At 41.5% G+C, this 18933-nt stretch overlaps 7 protein-coding genes across 8 annotated transcripts in view; 3 read left to right on the top strand and 4 right to left on the bottom strand.

Annotated features, from left to right (window-relative positions):
• Nucleotides 1-654: 654 nt before the first annotated feature.
• On the bottom strand, nt 655-1046 carry SARC_04533 (hypothetical protein). The gene has a single exon (XM_014301626.1). It carries the CDS (start codon nt 975-977, stop codon nt 726-728), a length of 252 nt encoding a protein of 83 aa, XP_014157101.1. The 5' UTR covers nt 978-1046; the 3' UTR covers nt 655-725.
• A 704-nt stretch (nt 1047-1750) lies between these two features.
• SARC_04532 (hypothetical protein) lies at nt 1751-2766 on the bottom strand (the record flags this gene model as incomplete). Its single annotated transcript, XM_014301625.1, has 2 exons — nt 1751-1800; nt 2415-2766. A coding segment is annotated over one exon (352 nt), but the record flags the coding sequence as incomplete, so codon positions are not given.
• A 1859-nt stretch (nt 2767-4625) lies between these two features.
• SARC_04531 (hypothetical protein) lies at nt 4626-8121 on the top strand. The gene is made up of 6 exons (XM_014301624.1): nt 4626-4783; nt 5040-5250; nt 5766-6147; nt 6375-6554; nt 6694-6888; nt 6999-8121. The coding sequence occupies exons 2-6, from the start codon at nt 5048-5050 to the stop codon at nt 7458-7460; spliced, it is 1422 nt and encodes a 473-aa protein (XP_014157099.1). The 5' UTR covers nt 4626-4783; nt 5040-5047; the 3' UTR covers nt 7461-8121.
• A 202-nt stretch (nt 8122-8323) lies between these two features.
• On the bottom strand, nt 8324-10120 carry SARC_04530. Of its 2 annotated transcripts, none has more exons than XM_014301623.1 (3): nt 9637-10120; nt 9395-9465; nt 8324-9246 (listed from the first exon to the last, which is right to left on the bottom strand). In XM_014301623.1, exons 1-3 carry the CDS (start codon nt 9746-9748, stop codon nt 8719-8721), a joined length of 711 nt encoding a protein of 236 aa, XP_014157098.1. In that variant the 5' UTR covers nt 9749-10120; the 3' UTR covers nt 8324-8718. The 2 variants fall into 2 exon arrangements, with proteins under 2 accessions (XP_014157098.1, XP_014157097.1); XM_014301622.1 differs by having other exon boundaries at nt 9691-10120.
• A 1336-nt stretch (nt 10121-11456) lies between these two features.
• Nucleotides 11457-16601, top strand: SARC_04529 (phosphoenolpyruvate phosphomutase). Its single transcript, XM_014301621.1, has 7 exons — nt 11457-11731; nt 12426-12524; nt 12865-12972; nt 13551-13673; nt 14230-14427; nt 15217-15393; nt 16266-16601. Exons 1-7 carry the CDS (start codon nt 11546-11548, stop codon nt 16356-16358), a joined length of 984 nt encoding a protein of 327 aa, XP_014157096.1. The 5' UTR covers nt 11457-11545; the 3' UTR covers nt 16359-16601.
• Nucleotides 16602-17430: 829 nt separating this feature from the next.
• On the top strand, nt 17431-17592 carry SARC_04527 (hypothetical protein; the record flags this gene model as incomplete). Its single annotated transcript, XM_014301620.1, has 1 exon — nt 17431-17592. One exon carries the CDS (start codon nt 17431-17433, stop codon nt 17590-17592), a length of 162 nt encoding a protein of 53 aa, XP_014157095.1.
• A 904-nt stretch (nt 17593-18496) lies between these two features.
• The window catches only part of SARC_04524 (hypothetical protein), a gene marked incomplete at both ends in the record, with an annotated part of 9204 nt that continues 8767 nt past the window's right edge, over nt 18497-18933 (bottom strand). Inside the window, one exon of the mRNA XM_014301619.1 lies at nt 18497-18623. Within this exon, the coding sequence (XP_014157094.1) occupies nt 18497-18623 (127 nt within the window). The remainder of the gene's footprint in view (nt 18624-18933) is intronic.

Here is an 18933-nt window from a genome sequence, read left to right as displayed (position 1 = left end):
CATATACATACATACACATACACACAGACACACATATATATATATTTGGGGTAAAGCGATGATATTAAAACACACTTTTTTTTTGCAAGCGTGCACGTTGTGGACTGTTTGGTTTGCGGCAGTTTAATCCTGCCTAAAATTATGTCAGTTCTTAACTAAAGTATGCCGACTTGTATATTAAGGGACGCAACACAGAAGCATATAGTATTGACATATGCGTTCGTTTGTATTATGGCGAAAATAGCAACAATGGGACAAATGATCGTTGCTCAATTTACGTAATACTCAAACTCACCTTGCCAATTCGAAAAGCATTTAAATTTAACCCTGACACCACATACAGCAATTCGTCGAAGTTCATACTTGACTTGTACTAATACAATGTGTACATATATAACATGAAGCTATACATCCAGGTAGAGGACTAGAGCCACTTTAAATCAGCTTAGACTCTGTTTCAGGATGAATGACTAGGTGCACGCACAAACATTTGAGCGTGCAAACGTTTGGGTATTGTAGCTTTTAGTGGAAAGTATGATATATAGATAGTACAGAATGCGTGCACGAACTGTATTGTATAATAACAATCAGACTGGGCCGTTCCCGGCATACCATGTGAACGATACAACCACGCGGATGCCAGTGCTATTTAGTGTTTAAAATTTAGTGTTTAAAATACCATTTTAACAGCTAGGGTATTGATTCATGATTGTAATGATTTTTCTTCAAAGCAGCCCAGTCAGTCTCCGGTCCACCAGGCACCAGGGGTCTTTCCAGTTTCCACTCTCCCCACTCCCCAGAGAGAGCAGGGGAGGTGGCAAGGGGCTCTCATACAGTCTCATAGTCATATCCATTGATCCACTCCCAGGAGTCCCAGGGATCCAGCCTCCAGGAATCCAGGGCCAAAACTCCACACTCCTCACTCCACTCTCCACTCTCCACGGACCACTCATCACACTCCACAGCCCCGCACACATGTGCCTTGGGTTTTAGTTTGCTAGGTTACTGTTTAGACTTTATAATTAAAAAAGAAGAAGAGAACCAGCTGAGTGCTGAGTGCTGACGGTGCCGAGTGCTGAGTGCCGAGTGCTGGCTCTTATTTTATATCTGTTCGTTTTGTTTTTACTTCAAAACAAAAAATAAAATAAAAAAACAACTGTGGGTACTCTGAATTAGTGAATTCTGGAAGTCTGGAAGTCTGGATAGGAATTTAGGAGTTGAGGAGTCTATGAGGCGAATTAAGAGTAAAACTATGTACTTTTGTCTTTTTTGGCGAGAAAAGTTGTGTACATAGCCCAGTAGCACTGTATCTGGTTTGTTGATAATTTTTCAATCTTAGATATATACACCAATTAATGACTATAATTTAGTATTCTTATGGCGCAATGCAACTTTTATTGGATTAGCGGAAAACTTGTGAACCAGAGCCGTGTGATGGAGCTGGGTAGTTATGGGACTATCGGTGATTCACTGATTCGGTGGTCAGTGCGGGACAGTGCCTCAGTGATTAACTGGTCACTGAGTTACATACCGCCCACCAGTCCCAGTCTGGCAGTCTGGGACTCTGGAGTTTGGGTCTGGGTCTGAGGCCTGGGGCTCTGGGCCCTCTATCTGGGGAGTGGGGAGTGGGGGGTGTCACACTGTCAGTTCAGTGTTCACTGTGTTCACAGTCCGTCTCTTAGCTCTTGTGAGTCTTGAGTCTCAGAGTCTGGTGACTGGTCAGTGCCACCGGCCACGCAGGAGTGGTCAGTGACTCAGTGGCGAGTGACCAGTGACCAGTGGTCACTAACTCGCTGGTCACTGATAAGTGATGACAGTGATGATGAATGGTGAGTGATGACTGATCTAAATCTTACATTGACGTTGTAGTGAATTTAAAAATACATAGTGATTTTAGTTTTTATTGATCTGATGTCCAAAGTTTTGTAAAATAGCAACTGTGAAACAGTGGAAGTGAAAATAGACGGTCAAATAAAAGTCGTGACCGGCAACCGCGAAATGACAGTTGGCAATTGCGAGTTGGCACACATGATGAGATATATGTACCCATATTTAAAAAAATGGTACAACATATTTGAGTTTTCAGATGCAAGTGACCAATTGTGCTCACTACACAGTTTGATATTTACACTACACATTTTCTAAAAAAGGTAGTAAAAACAATACACCTCACGTAATATAATTACAATTCGCCCATTCTGGCTGGGGACCGAGGAATTGTGAATAAATACAGCGCACCAGATTCGCATTTGAATAACGAATAGGCACGAAATTTCTCTAAATACGAGAAGTATATGGGATTTAAATTTTGATTTTAGATCGAACCGCATATGCAAGATGAAACGCTGTATACTGTATACTGACTCGAAGTAAAGCGCAATCGTCCTTCCCAATAAGCACTGATAGCGACTTACTCAAAAACAGATTCCCCAATCCCCTTCCCTTTCTTCTCTTGAAGATCCATATCGGGCGTATCGTCTTCTTATTCTATATACAGATAGGAAAGTATTTGTGTCATTGCTGGTAAGAACCAGTGCTGAATCGTTTCTAATTTGCAGACAAAGTGTAAAGGCAGAAAGCGAGATTTTGTGCATCGGATTTAGGTAAATGCATTTGCCTTCTGCTGCACTCGTAGGGATAACCCTGCATCTTGTGGTGTATTGACACAATTCTAGTAGTAAACATACTACCTTCTTGTATTTACCGTGGTTCTGTTCGGTGTTTAAAATAAGTTTATGGTTACACAAATCGAAAAAAAAGAATCGCAATAAACATTCATATTTTTAAATCTGACTACAGCTTGTATTATTAGGATTATAAATCTTTTATGACGTATCGGCTATATATCAGATGTAGATTTGGAAATAAAATATGTCATGACTCACACAAGTTGGTTCTGAACTTCTGAAGTTCTCTAATTCGCGAATGCAAAGTTGCAAACTGCAAAGTTCGCCCACTGTGCGCAGCGGCCGGCCGCAGTGGCGCAGCCCGCAAAGGCGCAAACTCAGAGGCTCCGCGCGGATATGTGTACATTGTAGTGAGCAAATAGTCAGAAAAGAGAAGCACAAATACAACTGAATATTTATATTATTTTGCTAATAAAATACTACTGGAGCACATATAGCCTTCATGAGTCATGAGTCATGAGTCATGACTCCATGTGTGACGATATTTTTTTGTACTATAAATAATAATGTAAGTACTATTACATACACAAACAAACAAAAAGAATACCTCAGGACCTGTGCTGGTCCTGGTCCTGGAGTCCTTGACTCCTGGTCCTCTTCAGAGACAAGTCCTCAACTGACTGCGTCCTGACTCCCGAGTCCGATATATAGTTTACCCCGGAGTTTAAAAAAAATCATGACTGAGGACTGTTTATTGAGGCCTAGTAAGTAGAGTGTAAACTAATCTTATTTTCAAAAAGTCCTAAAGGCCTAAACTCTTGTGACTCGTCTGTGCCAGGTGTCAGCGCCGAAGAGGACCCGGAGGGAAGAGTCCAAATCTCCAAAGTGTCTGTCCCTCTTCATAAATAGTCCATAAATATAATAAATACACAATTGCAGACTTGTCACGTTTCCAAAATTGTCCCTGGGGTCTGAATCCTGGCCTCTGCCGGAATCGGCCCTCTTTAGGCTTTATGACTTAGGAGAGTGAAATCCACACACAAGGGAGGCCTACAATCCCGTCTCTGGGTTGACGGTCTGATCCTGGTGGCCTACTAGCGGGGTGAATTTAAACCCCTAAAAAAACTGCGGGCCGCAGCCGCGAGCAATCGGAACTATCTGCTACACAAATATCATTTTTTTTTATCCGCAAAGAGTCTATGAACTTCTACGCAGAAAAATAAAACAAATATAAAATTTAAAAAAATATACAAACGTGACCGGGACTCGGTAATTTTGAGTCAAATGAGAAAAGAGTACGGAATAAGCGAATGAGTAAAAGACTCAAAGAGGCTACTGAGGGAAAATGACCCTTAAGACATTTTCACAAAATATAACTTTGTACACAGTTCTATTGGTCTAATAAGTTTTGAAAATGTTAGAGCGATTTTTTTTTCAGAATGGACAACCAATCAAGCGATGCAAAAAATGGGACTAATTTCTGACCTTCAGCTTCAGACGCAAACCCTCAAATGTAAAAAAAAAAATTGATAGGTCCACTTCGAATTAAAAAAAAAAAGGTTACATCAGTCAGAATAAATTTCTAAATTCTAATAGAAAATATTTTCGGCGTTTTTGGGATTTTGCTATTTTCTGATTCAAGGAGTGGCTGTGAGCGACACAGTGAGCCTGAGGAGCGTGATTTAAATCTGATCGCCTGCCCCAATCTCACTCCCAGAGGTTTTTCGGGTAGCTTACTCACAAAACTGAAGAGATTAAAAATATCTTTTAAATAATAAGAAATAATGTTTTTAATATTGACAGTGACTATCGTTTCATATCAGTCTAGTACATATTGCGGAGGCTCGTTGAGAAAATATAATATTGTTTATTAATTAACTGATGTAGTAATCAGTTGTTTAATTTAGAATAGATTCGCGTTGCAATTCATCGGTCACGCCGTTGCGGGATTGAAGAAACATTGTTATTTTGATTATATTTACTACCACCCAGCGCCTCTCACAAACTGTCAGCCCGTGGCGAACACTGGGCCCCACCCGAGAGTTGAGGAAACTTGCGACTCACGCGAGTGTTTGTGCGAGATTGTATAACAAAGGAAGAGCACGGAAAGGAATGTAATACAATACACACCTGACCTATTATACCAGAACAAAAAGGTAAGTTATTACGAAGATTTATCCTTAACAGAATCGTGCATCAGGCTGTTTGTAGCAATATACGTCCTGGTTATCTCGCGATAGTTACAATTGAAGCCTCGATATCGACCTTACCGTCTTTTGTTGGGTACATTTCCAACCTTATTCTCGTGGCAGATTGTAACAAAGTAGTGACATACCTGCGACAGAATACGAATATTCTGACAATAGCTATACAAAAAAATATTAAGTGCACTATTTTTGTCGTTTTCTACAGAAACAATCATGTACGCACACATGTATGAACACCTCTATGACGAGGACATGGGAGATCTTCAAGATTTCACAGAATTCACAATGACCATGACCAACCAGGCGTTGTCATTTTTGGCCTCTGCGGCTCCTATTGTATCTGGTGCGGGTGTACAGGCCGCACTAGCCGCATACGGCATGGCTAAATATCGAGCAGAAGCTCTTCAGATGAGAAAGTATGTTTTTGTTTTTCGTCGCATTGAAGTCGATACACGCCAGTATAGTTGAAAACGAAAAAAAGACTGGAGTTTGTGCGTTGTATGGGTTTTAGTGGGTACTTTTTCTAAGCTTGTTTTCAATTTGCAGCTCTTGCTCGCTTTCTGTATTGTCACGTGTGCATCGGTTGTACACTTCATACTAGGTTGTACACTTCTTAATGGTACGTGTACCTGCCAAGACAGCATAGCTTCGATGTTTTGTATACAGTGCAAGCACTTATGGGTGTAAGATTGTTAATCTTTTGAGTCTTGTGAGTGCAAGCACTTATAGGTGTACGATTGTTAATCTTTTAAGTCTTGTGACTGAAAACAATTCCAGGTACAAGTTTGTTTTGGCCCATAGAGTTTTGTATTTCAAAAGATATTCAGACTGGCTCAGGTTCGTGTCATAAGTGTATTCCTGTGGCTGAATAGAGGAATCTCTTCCTTCGTACATATTCTCATTCTATTATATTCTCGCGTTCGTGTTACAGCTCTGTGTCACAAATTGAAGACCCGTTCTCCAAGGAACTGACTCCACTATGCCCCGAGCCGGCCAGTGCGGAAGAGTTGGCCGCACTCACACCCAACTGGACACCCAACATGGACCTGGATGCAATATTCCCGTTCTCCACCGGACTGGAAGGCCTGGATTTGTCAGGACAGTCGCTAACACGAACTGGCTCACCCTCGAGTCACGACTCGGGTGTAGATACCGTGAGTACACCTCAGGGCTCTCTTAAGAGGTTTATGGACGACGGCGAAGAGTTTACTTCGTTTCTGGACGGACAAACACGTGCCGCAGCAAAGAAGCTCAAGCCTATTGAGAGCGAGCAACCTACAAACGACAACGTCACGGTGGAAGTCCCTGTAGAGGTATGTAACAGTCTTTGCTACTACGGCTATAACTCAGGTCGCATCTCGCGAGTGCATTATCATTTTACGTATGTGTTCGCCTCCACCTGTTTGTCTAAAATTATAGTTTGATTTAGGACACTTCTGGTTTCTTGCTTTGCAATGAATTCATTTCGTGATTGTTCTATTATCTGTTATATCTTGACTGAGCCACTAACTTGTACTATGCTGCTCTTTAATCAACCCAGGATCCACTTGTGCCTCCCGAGCATGCGGGACCTCCCACTGAAGTTTCATCGGTCAACCGACTACCAGATGTGTCCACCTTGCGTCTGGATTCCATAAGTTCAAATCCACTTGAATTGGCTATTGCTGATAAGCTGTGGGACGGCAAAGATCTCAAACAAGCTACACACAATGAGGACACGGTATGTAGTGAACGCTAGCCGCAGATACTGCACCGAACTTATTCGGATAGGTGTACCGTACGAGTGTGTTTGACATGATTTATTCCTCTTGGTAGTCCCCTGCTCAACATTATCCTTCATTTTCTCATTGTTACGATAGGCGACGGCAGTTGCCAGAGAGCAAAAGGAAATGAAAACTAAGCGCAAGACCAAGCGTCGTATGCGAACCAAAGAACAGTTGGAGCGGTGTCGCCAGGAGTCAGCTCGTGCTCGTGAACGCAAAAAGGTTGAGCGCAGCAAGCTGCAATTGATTGTGGACGCTAAGGAATCTCGCATCACTAGCCTGAATGCCACGGTAAGTCTACAGTTCTTCACCATACTCTTCAGCACTCGTTTACCATTTCTGTTCTCTGCCTGGAAGTGCTTGACCTCAATTTATTTCCTTTTGTTTTCTTCATTTAATAGGTCGATTCTCTCAAGACGGAGGTAGTGCGCATGCGGGCCGCCATAACGCAGCGTGCCATGGTAGGTCTCTCCGATCCTTCTCAATCGCAATACTACGCCAAGCTGCTGTTTGATCTGTCTCAGTCACCGCTGAGTTTAGCTCAGGCTGGCGGTTCGCTACCCACAGACTCAACACTGCCCAATACGTTTGTGCCAGACGTAGCCGCCTCGGCCTCTCTGCCAAACTTTGAACTGCCCGATCTCAGTTCAAGTGCCATGAAGGTTCCCTTGACAACCACACCTGCTGCTGCTGTGCCACACGTTATGCCAGCGCGTTTGATGCCAGCGCTAGAGCCTCGTGCGGTGTTTGGAATGCCTGGTTTGCCTGCGTGGAACGCTGATTTGTTGGATATGTCTTCGTTTATGCCTATGGCATCTTCGCCGCTGTCAGGGGACGGCTCTAGCTTGAGTGGCAATTTCTGAACACGCAGTCCTTCATAAGTTATTTTTGAAGTATTGATTGTTGGTTATGTATTATAGCTTCAGTTTGTTTGGGAAAGTCAGTTCTACCGTCCAGCCGTGACAGCACCTGCGACACGGCAAATGAGAACACGCGAAGGAATGTTGTAAATAGTACACCGCACCCTGTGTCTGCCATATATCCTCTTTCCGATGAATTCTGTCTCTGGTCTCCTGATGGGACACTCAGAGGTCATGATCATTGATGTAGACGAACGCCACGTATGCTTCCCGAGTTTTGCAGGCCAGCAACAGGGCTGGTCAAGATGCATACTGTCTTATAGTCTGCCTCGTATGCGCAGCCACAATTTAAAAACCCAAAACCCTTGTCAGTCTAACTGGGGTGGGCGCCGACCCTTCAAGGTGTCGGGATACGAACGCGTTCAAGTATGATCGTTCGGTCCCACTGTACAAAACTTAAAATGCTAATTAAGATTTAAATGTGCCGCGCACAAAACTAATGGAGGTGTAACAAATTACCTCAGAGGTCACCTGCTAAAATGCAATACATAGGCAGGCTGGTGCCTAATCACTTTGTATAATATACACAAGCGGCAATCGTATAGCAAAGTATAAATTTTGAGTTCTTCAAAACTAATTAAATTTGAAATCCTCAACAGCTTCAATAACTACTTTTCAATAACTACTTTAAGATTGTATTAACTAATGTAAAATTTAACACATAAAAGGCTCATTGCAAAAAACAGTTTGGTGGATTAAAAGCGCATGTAAAGTGTAAGGTGTACAATTTTCTAACCGGTTTAAAATCATTCTGAGCGGCGGACTATTAATACTGGCATAAGTATTATCCGACGACTAAGATACACTCCATTTGTCCGAAATAGTAATCATTTTAAATATTCTTTTGGGCAACAAACCTTTACGCCGTCATTAGTAGTAACTTATGGTGCATTACACACATCCTACCGGATTAACAAAATCGATACTTCTATAAGTTGATTGCCTGTCAAAAACAGACTGATTTATTTAGTACAGTCCACGATCGTAGAAAGAGATACTGTTTCCTCTATTTCTATTCCCAAGGCACTTATCATCCCGTATACATAAATAGCAGCCGGACTACAGAGACAGAGCGCCGGATATAAGTACTAGGCAACGCTCGAACAATTTCTGATAATCATTGGTTCAACGGAACCTTTCAGTAAAGTGGTGTATTCACCACGCATGCGCACGTTACACATTCAAGCGTACACTGCGCCATTTACTCCTCCTTAAGAGCATTGATGGTCTTAAGCATTGTGTCGGCATCTGAGACCTCGAAAGGATCAGGGCCAAAGTCACGAGTTTCTTCACTGTTCACGAAACCGGGTTCGATGTTGATAGCCTCGACCTTCATGTCGTTAATCAGTGCACTGTATCTCCATGAACGTTCTCCGAAACCTCTCTCAACTTCCCACACACAGTTGAGTCCCATACCACGGGTGAATAGAGCCGCTCCATCGGGAATGAGCTTGACATTCTTGAAGTTACCTGTTTCCATGTCCTCAGTTAGGCCCAGCTTTAGACCCCACTGTCTCATAACAAAAGCATCGTTGACCGAAAAGCAATATACTTCATCAATGCCAGCAGCCTTTAGCTCTTCGTATTTCTTCTCATAGCCGGGGACATGTGTGGATGAACAAGTGGGCGTAAAAGCCCCGGGAAGGCAGAAGATAACGCTTCGCTTTCCCTTGAAAAGATCCTCTGAAGTCACATCCTTCCACGCGAAGGGGTTCTCCTCTCCCTTAGCCTAAAACATCGCATAGTATACGAATACAATGCTTTAGAATCATGATAATGGTACAAATCTACAAAAGAAAAGGACACGGAAGTATCGTATCCCATGTATTGTGCACTCAAATTTGAAGATGCAGAATAATAAACAAATCGATACATACCTTCAACTCGGCATCACGCACTCGGCACTTGAAAGTCACACTGGGCACGGTGGCACCGACTTGAATCGGTCCTAAACGAAAAGTAGTGTCGATAACAACGCACATTAGCAAACGACCACGTTCTCGTGTTAAATCAGGAAAATCGAATGATCTAGCATATTACTGAGGATATATGAATTATTGTTCAGAGGGCCAAAATTTAATGAAGAAGCGACAACTGAGCGAAAAGCAGAGTTATGTACCTCCTTGAGCCAAGGTAGCCATAGTTCTCTTGATTCCTCGAAATAACTGCATACCTTTAGTCATTTTGATTTTCTTTGGGTTTCGCTCGTCACTGGAATGAGTATCCGACATAATGCGTTATTCGGTTATATGCAGGAGGGTGCGCTTTAATCGTAAAAGTGTATTCGTAAACACAAAGTATAGAGGTCAGAAAGACAGAATTGTAGGTAAAAGAACGGTCGAAATTGGCGTAAAAAGTCAAGGTTATTAGTGCTAGTAGTGTACAATCCGGAACTCATTTGGAAAGTCCAACTTGTCAACGAGATACATATTACAAAGAATCCAACGTCCACATCCAAACAACAATAAAGCAGCCAGTAGACACACCTCTTGCCGTGATATGACGACCGGATGCCAATGAGCAGCTTTTTTGCAGATTAAATTTTTTGTTTTTTAATCATGAATGAACACCAGCCAACAACAGCGGACATCGGCTGTATGGCCTGATCTCGAATGACTCACAGTGGTCAGAGTGTGTCACAAACATTCACGAAAATCCCCCCCGCAGATTGTCAGAAGAATCAGGCCACATGTTTTCCAAATTCCAAAAATAGATGGGAGTATTTCATTCATATTTAGCCATACCATGGACTCCTAACAATAAATCGACTACTAAATAGAGTGAGAGAGGCGGACCACTCACCAGTCACCCCTCACCCCAGTCGCCACACGGCCTCAAGAGGTAAATATATATTCGCAGCTCATTGGTGAAATCTACTTTGTTATCGCAGATGGGCGGACTTTTTTCATTTTTATTATTTATCTTTTTTTTTAACGGAAAATAGTACATAAAATGTAAAGTTGTAAACACTATGAAAAATATGTTTTCTACTACAGTTGTTCAGTTCTCATTTCCAGTGTCCCCATTTGAAAAGCTAAAATATGGCCCCTTGCGCCGTGCGCTCGGGCCATGTCTCACCTCAATTTTTATTTTGTTCTTGTATGTACAACATAATTTCAAAACAAAAACAAAAACTCCTTTTTTTCTTTGCATTTTGGGAAGGCTTAAATAGTTCAATCCTTTTTTTCTTCGATTTTTGTGAAGGCTCAAATAGTTGTCAAAATGAAAATAGCTTCAAAATACACTTTCCCCAATATATTTGGTCGACTTTTTGAACTGTGCGATTTCCAAAAAAACAGTTTCGTCGGACGAAACCTGATTTCTATTTAGATCCAAATCCAGAGGGCCATGATTAGGAGGCTATGGGCTATATATTAAGGGTTGGGGACTTCTTGTTGGGGACAATGGGGAGTGAAGTCTGGACTCTGGATCCTGGCTTCTCTATACTAGAGAGCGACAGTCTGGTCACTCTGGAGTCTGGATACGAGTTTAATCCTAAATTAGTAATTTTTGAGTTTGTATTTATTTATTTATTTGTGCCGTTTGGAGGAGGTGAAGGTCTGTTATTTAAATACTGCTAAATATTTAGTATATACTTAAATAGAGTGCAGACTGTAGCCTGCGGCTGCAGGTCTGCAGCCGGCAGAGTTTTCTCATTTCTAAACGAAGAAAGAAAAAAAAGAAACACAATTGGAAAATGAAATCAAGTACCGAAAGTCTCAAAGAATGGTAACTATGCTGCCTATCTCTGGTTGTCAAGCAAATATTATCAAATTATTTAATTTTCGGCGGTTGACGCCTGTCGGGCTGTCGGGCTGTCGGGCTGTCGGCTCGTGTCAGACGCACCAAAATATCGCTCATCAAATGTGAAACTACAGATATTCACAAATTATTAATATATATATATAAATATATATATATATGTATATATGTACTGATACGCAATAGACACTAACTTCTAACTGTCTATCATTAGTGATTAGTTAATAGTGCAGCACTTTGTATCCAGATCCACAGCAACTTTCACAATGCTATCTGCTGTCCGTTTATCTCGCGCTTCGAGCGTCGCTTTCACGAGCACCGTACCAGCCCTGAACGTCATTCGTTCATTGGCCACTGGCGGAGGAGAGCGAAAAACAACAAAACTTAAGAAGATGTTAAATAGCGGAGAACTATGTTTCTTAATGGAGGCTCACAATGGTCTAACAGCCAAGGTACGTTTTACATTTTACATTTTACATTGTGGTTATTTCTCGTACGCGGTACTCGAACCAGTTGTTGGCAGCAAGCCACACATGTCGTTTAGCCCATCGCCGAGTCCAAAATGCACTACAGTTTGTTTTAGATTAATTCAGTTTGTAGATCAAAACCTAAGTTGTGAAACTTTACATTTTTTATTTTATAACGTTTGATTGTGACAACCTCGTTTTCGTGTATAGATGCAATTGCATATACAACACCTGGGCACGTGTTCTGCTTTACAGCTGTCACAGATATTTGGGCACAACCACGCTAAGTAGAAAGGTTCAATTTATTTTTGAGTTTTTTACTTCCCTGAAGATTATTGTCTTTTGTATTGTATCTCCATCTAAAGGTGAATCGTTTCAAGTACATATCTTCTAGTATCGGCCGGGATACATACCGTCATCCACAATATGGAGGACTGGTGTTGCTAGAGTTCGACATTATAAACCACAATGACTTGAGTTGTATATACAGATACTTGTGAAGAGCAGTATGTTTCGGGGGTCTTTCTGGTGATCGGCTTCGAATTTTGATTTGGGTTGTCATTTAAGTATATATGTAACAACAGGATCTTCCTGACGTTGCCTGATGTATGTTCGTACTGCGAGCCGTTGTGTATTCCCGAATTGGCACCTATATAATGTTTTTCTGACATCCACACAGATTGTTGAAGAAACTGGATTCAAGGGCATCTGGGGCAGTGGATTGTCTATCAGTGCACAGCACGGTGTGCGAGACAGCAACGAGCTGTCCTGGACCCAGGTACAACGGGATAATGAGAAGAATGAGAAGACTCATTTTGTACTCAGATGATATATAGAGTGGCGTGGTTGTGGTGTGGTTATTTACCATCTGTCACCACATCAGAACTATATACGCTGGAGATATTTACGCGCATCTGTATAAGCTTATAAATAATTTGAGAGTAACATACATTTACCTCTAAGCACCAACTGTGAGGTAATCTCAAAAGGGGTGTGTCCCATTTGAGGGTGATTTCTAACGGGTTGTATGATTATGATGCATCTGAATTTGCCAGCGTATGTAAACGTTCTGATGGTTAACGCCACAAACTAAAATATTATTTTGTTTACAAATTCAGGTAGTTGACACTTTGGAGTTCATGGCTGAAAATACCACCATCCCAATCTTATTAGACGGCGACACAGGATTCGGTAACTTTAACAACGCCCGTCGTCTAGCTGTTAAGGTATGTCTGGTCTGCCGTTCGTGTATTGGGTGGTTGCTCATCTCAACGCTCCGACAACTGGGAGGGCAAATGTATTTGATAAATAAGGTGAAGCTTCATACGAATGCAAAGCGGAGTTTGCCTGATTTCTCTGAACCAGTATAGCTGTTTCCTCTTTAACTCACTTGCAATTGAATGCCATTCGAGTGAGCGCGCACATACCCGAAACAACTTTAGCACACCATCATGTTCATATCATAAAATGGGTCAGTGCATGTACATCATCTATAGATAAGAGTGATCATCGCATAATTTATATTGCTACGCATTAAATGGTGCTACAAATACGCACGTACTGTCACATCTATGTACAGGCCGAGGGTGTCGTGAGTGTCATTGTATATGACATGACTTGTCACTTGACTACATCTGTGTACAGGGTGAGATTGAATGGTGCCGTGAGTGTCATTGTGTACGTCATGACTTGTCAATTGACTACATCTGTGTACAGGGTGAGATTGAATGGTGTCATGAGTGTCATAGTGTATGTCATGACTTGTCAATTGACTATGCTACGAATTGCAATTTGTATTTTACAGTTGGAAGAGCGAGGGGTAGCCGGTGTGTGTATTGAAGACAAGTTGTTTCCAAAGACCAACTCGTTGCTGGACGCACGTGCACAGCCACTAGCCGACCCTGAAGAGTTTGGCATGAAGATTAAGGTAAGAGCCCGTTAACGTATGGAACAACTCAGGTGCCAGGACTACGGGCACGAAGTAGTTTACCGTTATAATATTTTAACGCATTAAATGTGCATGATAGAATTGGAAGTTACAGACTACGCAGATGTGTGGTGTCCAGAAATGAAGCTAACGTATGTCGATGGTAGTTAGAATATGCCAAAAATAGGTCATCACTTCTTATGGTCTATGTGCATATATATATACATATATATACATATATAAATATACATATATATATATATATACATATATATATATATATATATACATATACATACACATATACGTATAAATATATACATATACATATATTGGTTTAGTCAAAGTACACACAGTGTTGGACTTGGTGTACTATCCGAATCTCTGTCAGCAACGAAGCTTCTATTGTATAGCCCTTGTCAGCTGTACACATACTATCATATGATAGTAACGTTTGCTTCGAGTGTACTGGGTTGTTATATATCACTCACTGTGTTCCTTTGTTTGATGCTTAGTCGCTGGTTCTCTCTCCCCTGCACACGTCCTCTGAGAGTAGGCAATGAAGGATTCGGTCAAAGACAAGGACTTCTGTGTAGTAGCACGTGTAGAGTCATTCATTGCCGGTTGGGGACTGGAGGAGACGCTCAAACGAGCCAAGATATACGCCGACTACGGCGCAGATGCCGTGCTCATCCACTCCAAGAAGTCAGACCCCAGTGACATCATATCCTTCATGGAGAAGTGGGACAAGCGGGTATGTGGTGCCATGCACAAGATGCGGGTCACGGGTTGGCAGTACAGTTTGTGCGCAGTATGTAGTTCTCTCGTGTGCATGTGCGTGTCTTGTCTTCAACTGCACAGTTTGTGCGCAGTGTATAGTTCTCTCGTGTGCATGTGCGTGTCTTGTCTTCAACTGTACAGTTTGTGCGCAATGTATATTTCTCTCGTGTGCATGTGCGTGTCTTGTCTTCAATTGTACAGTTTGTGCGCAATATATAGTTCTCTCGTGTGCATGTGCGTGTCTTGTCTTCAACTGTGCTGTGGTATCTGGTACGCACTTTGCTGTGGCCACTCGAGGCCCAGTGCAATACACTGCAATTGGAGCTTTCCTTAGAGGCGTGTAGTTGATCTTAGAGGTGTGTAGATGCGCAAGCTATTCATCCAACACGACGTACATGCTGAAGGCACCTCTGCGTTTGCATCCTTGATTTCACGGTGAATTGCTAGTTTGTGGTGATTTTGAGTAAGCCAGAAGAAGAAAAAAGCACCCATCTTTTTATCCGGACTGCACTCTTGTCCTGCTATCATCGGTGCATTCTTTTCCTGCTATCATCTGTGTATTCTGGGGTTGGGTTGTTGATGGTATGCCGAGTGGCAATTGCGGTGTTTAGGGTTTTTTGTGAAACAAGGCTCGTTACCACACCTCATGTGAACCGAATTGTACTTTCCAATCCGTTTATCTGGCTGTGTCTTTTCTCGTGAACACACCTCATGTGAACAGACTGGTAGCATGTAACGGTCTGTGTCTTTCTTGTGACCACAGTGTCCCGTGGTGATTGTGCCCACCAACTACCCCACCACTCCCACCGACGACTTCCGCAAAATGGGCATCTCCACTGTGATCTGGGCCAACATGAACGTACGCGCATCCATCAAGGCTGTACAGGACTGCTCTAAGCAAATCTTCGAGGAGGAGTCCATTGTCGGTGTCACACCCAAGGTATGGATATGTTATAGGGTTTTATGGGTTAGGTGTGGTATCGGAAGAGTTTGCCAACGCGAGTTTGCGTTTGGGATGTTTGTCATGTGGTCGTTGTAGTGTCAGCTTGGATTTTGGTGAGCGTGTAGACGCTACTTTCAGACTGTGCGAACTGAAAGAAAAGATCAAGTGGGATCATTTATTTTTCGAATTGAAATCTAGTTTACATCACTATTTAAACCATACAATACAATACATCACAATATTTAAAACATACAATTTAATACAATATTTAAAACCTACAATACAACACTATTATATAAAACCTACAATATAACATTATATTTAAAAGCATACAATACAACACTATATTTAAAACATGCAATTTAACACTATACAATACAACACTATTTAAAACCGATTTTAGGGTTTACTAAACCCTAAAACCCTTTAAAACCTACAATACAGCACTATATTTAATACATACAACACAACACTATTTAACACCTACAATACAACATTATTTAATACATACAACACAACACTATTTAACACCTACAATACAACATTATTTAATACATACAATACAACACTATTTAACACCTACAATACAACATTATTTAATACATACAATACAACAATACATCAAAAACACTGTCGGAAGATTTCACACGCGCTGTCTCCAAGAGATTCTTCCGAGTGCGTGCAGTGCTAATGACTATCTTCGTGTTTATTCATTGCATCGTTAGTTTCTGATGGCACAAATATCATTTGAATATGGGAGCACTCCACCGTACATCCTTCTGCGCACAGGTCCGCTTCACCATACATCATGATAAGCCCATGCGTCATCAAAACCCTAACTCTAAAAACCCTAATCTTCAATTCCACAGATTGCCACTGTCAAGGAGATCTTCAGACTGCAAGACGACAATGAGTTGAAGGAGGCTGAGAAGGTCTACCTACCACAGACGAAGGCGGAGTAATCTACCTACCACAGACAAAGGAGTAATTGGTCACTTGATCACTCTCCCACAAGAGTAACAGATCAATCGATTAGATGCGAATGCACTCTTAAAACTGACATGGCTTAGTTGGGCTGTGCTATGCAGACCCGCTGCACCGTACGCACTCACGCACGGTGCACTAGAGGACGAACTAAATTAACTTTGAATGGAGAATGAATCCGGAAAGTAATAATAAATGATAATAAACAATTAAACCATCGGCTGGTGCACTAGAGGACGAACTAAATTAATTATGAATGAAGAATGAATCTGGAAAGAAATATCACAACCATCTTCATTCATTCTTCAATTACTATCACTGATATCCGTCAAGAACTTTGCCAGTATTTTGCCAAATTAGTAATAACTGACGATAAACAATGTTAAAAACCATCATCATTCATTCTTTAATTACTATCAATGATTTCCGCCAAACACTTTGCCAGTATTGTGCCAAAGTAATAATAATTAACAACAAACAATGTTAAAACCATCTTCATTCATTCTTTAATTACTATCACTGATTTCCGCCAAGAACTTTGCCAGTATTTTGCCGCCATTTTTAAAGTCCGACAACAGAGCCTGTAGCACACGGAGAATTGGACAGGGGCGATGAGTTGTATTCACAGATAGAGAAAATTTGTCATATGTGATATATTATGTTATGTTACATGTTGTATGTTATATGTTATGTATTATGATATGTTACAGATTGTAAGTTACATGTTATATATTATGATATGTTAAATGTTATATGCTATACGCTATACGTTCTATGTATGTTGCATATGTTATATATTATGTGCTGCAAGTTACATGTTATATGATATATGCTATACGTTCTATGTATGTTGTATATGATATATATTATGGATGTTATATGCTATACGTTCTATGTATTTTGTATATGTTATATATATTATGTTATGTTGCATATCGTAATAAATTTGTATGTGGGAGTACGGTTGAGGCGATTGATAGCCTTCGCACTGCGCGCAACCATGGCAAAAGAAACCGACGCCAAAGAGAATGACACGATAGTGAAACAACCATGGCAAAAGAAACCAACGCCAAAGAGAATGACACGAAAGTGAAACAACTGAACGCCAAAGAGAATGACACGAAAGTGAAACAACTGAACGCCAAAGAGAATGACACGAAAGTGAAACAACTGAACGCCAAAGAGAATGACATGAAAGTGAAACAACCATGACAGAAGAAACCAACGCCAAAGGGAAAAAAACGAAAGTGAAAAGGGAAGTGACATTATCAACGACAATTGGACGACGACATGCAGCAAAAGAGAGACCACACATATATAACACGCAAGAGATATAACGCAACACAGAGGAGCACTGGAATGGTATACAGTGCAGCAGGTGTAGACATGCAGTGAATGAGAGAGACCACACACATACAATACACATGCGATATATAAGCTAAAACTCTAAACCCTAAAACCTAAAACAGCAACCACAGGGGCACTTACAAACTCGTTGTTGGCATGATAGGCTGTGAGGAGTCCGAACCTGTGCACGGAATAAACGTTAACGACTGCTCAGTACATGATTACACGGGATCAATGAAGGATGGAACGTAGCGCAACAAACAAGACAAGTGATGACAAGACGTGATTATCTGCACTACACTATGAAGTCAGAGTGAATATAAAATAAAGAAAGGGCCCAGGGCAGAACGGCTGAGGTTGCTGACCCTATGCGAATGCCATATGTGCATGACAGGTTTATGACAGGTGTATGACAGGTGTATGACAGGTGTATGACAGGTGTATGACTGGCTGCTATGGTCTTGGGGTTATGCGCACTCTATAGTACAGTCATTGCACACATAAGGACAGCAAATGAATGAAACATGGACAGCAAATGAATAATGAATGAACAGCAAATGAATAAAACATAAAACAGCAATCGATGCATGAGTGATTCTGTCTTGGGCAATGCATGCATGCGCTCTGCGTGTTCTACTGTACACCCAACGACACCCCCAACATACAAGTGAACGTTACAGCACACTACGCACAACCCACTAACTCAACCATCTGCGCATGAAATGCACAACACACTAACCCCATCATCTGCACACGACACATAACACACTCACCCAATCATCTGCAGGTCTAGGCCACCCTTCTTGAGATCGCCCACCAGCGGCAGTGACCCACACACAGCGTACGGCGCAAAGTCACCACGCACATCCTGCACTGCCTTGGCCAGAGCTTTGTATCTGGATATAAGGAGAAGGCATATACAACATATGCAACATCAATGCACGGAGAAGGCATATACAACATATGCAACATCAATGCAAGGGAGAAGGCATATACAACATATACCACATCCATGCAAGGAGAAGGCATATACAACATATACAACATCAATGCAAGGAGAAGGCATATACAACATATACAACATCCCTAGACAAGGAGAAGGCATATACAACATTTACAACATCCTGCAAGGAGATGGACATCTACAACATATACAACATCAATGCAAGGAGAACGGCATATACTATATATACAACTCAATGCAAG

This window comes from Sphaeroforma arctica (genome assembly GCF_001186125.1).
Source record: "Sphaeroforma arctica JP610 unplaced genomic scaffold supercont1.259, whole genome shotgun sequence".
Taxonomy (NCBI): Eukaryota; class Ichthyosporea; order Ichthyophonida; genus Sphaeroforma; species Sphaeroforma arctica.
Note: the sequence above shows the minus strand (reverse complement) of the source record. Positions and strands in the feature narration are given on the sequence as shown.

Excerpts from the sequence above, each read along its gene's own strand:
- SARC_04533 (XM_014301626.1), bottom strand. The coding sequence starts at position 977 with ATGTGTGCGGGGCTGTGGAGTGTGATGAGTGGTCCGTGGAGAGTGGAG.
- SARC_04529 (XM_014301621.1), top strand. The coding sequence starts at position 11,546 with ATGCTATCTGCTGTCCGTTTATCTCGCGCTTCGAGCGTCGCTTTCACG. Across the intron at positions 12,973-13,550 it reads CCCGTCGTCTAGCTGTTAAG|TTGGAAGAGCGAGGGGTAGC; the intron begins GTATGTCTGGTC and ends TGTATTTTACAG. Across the intron at positions 13,674-14,229 it reads AGTTTGGCATGAAGATTAAG|GCAATGAAGGATTCGGTCAA; the intron begins GTAAGAGCCCGT and ends CTCTGAGAGTAG.
- SARC_04530 (XM_014301623.1), bottom strand. The coding sequence starts at position 9,748 with ATGTCGGATACTCATTCCAGTGACGAGCGAAACCCAAAGAAAATCAAA. Across the intron at positions 9,466-9,636 it reads GGCTACCTTGGCTCAAGGAG|GACCGATTCAAGTCGGTGCC; the intron begins GTACATAACTCT and ends CTTTTCGTTTAG. Across the intron at positions 9,247-9,394 it reads TGCGTGATGCCGAGTTGAAG|GCTAAGGGAGAGGAGAACCC; the intron begins GTATGTATCGAT and ends GCGATGTTTTAG.
- SARC_04531 (XM_014301624.1), top strand. The coding sequence starts at position 5,048 with ATGTACGCACACATGTATGAACACCTCTATGACGAGGACATGGGAGAT. Across the intron at positions 6,148-6,374 it reads CGGTGGAAGTCCCTGTAGAG|GATCCACTTGTGCCTCCCGA; the intron begins GTATGTAACAGT and ends TAATCAACCCAG. Across the intron at positions 6,555-6,693 it reads CTACACACAATGAGGACACG|GCGACGGCAGTTGCCAGAGA; the intron begins GTATGTAGTGAA and ends TTGTTACGATAG.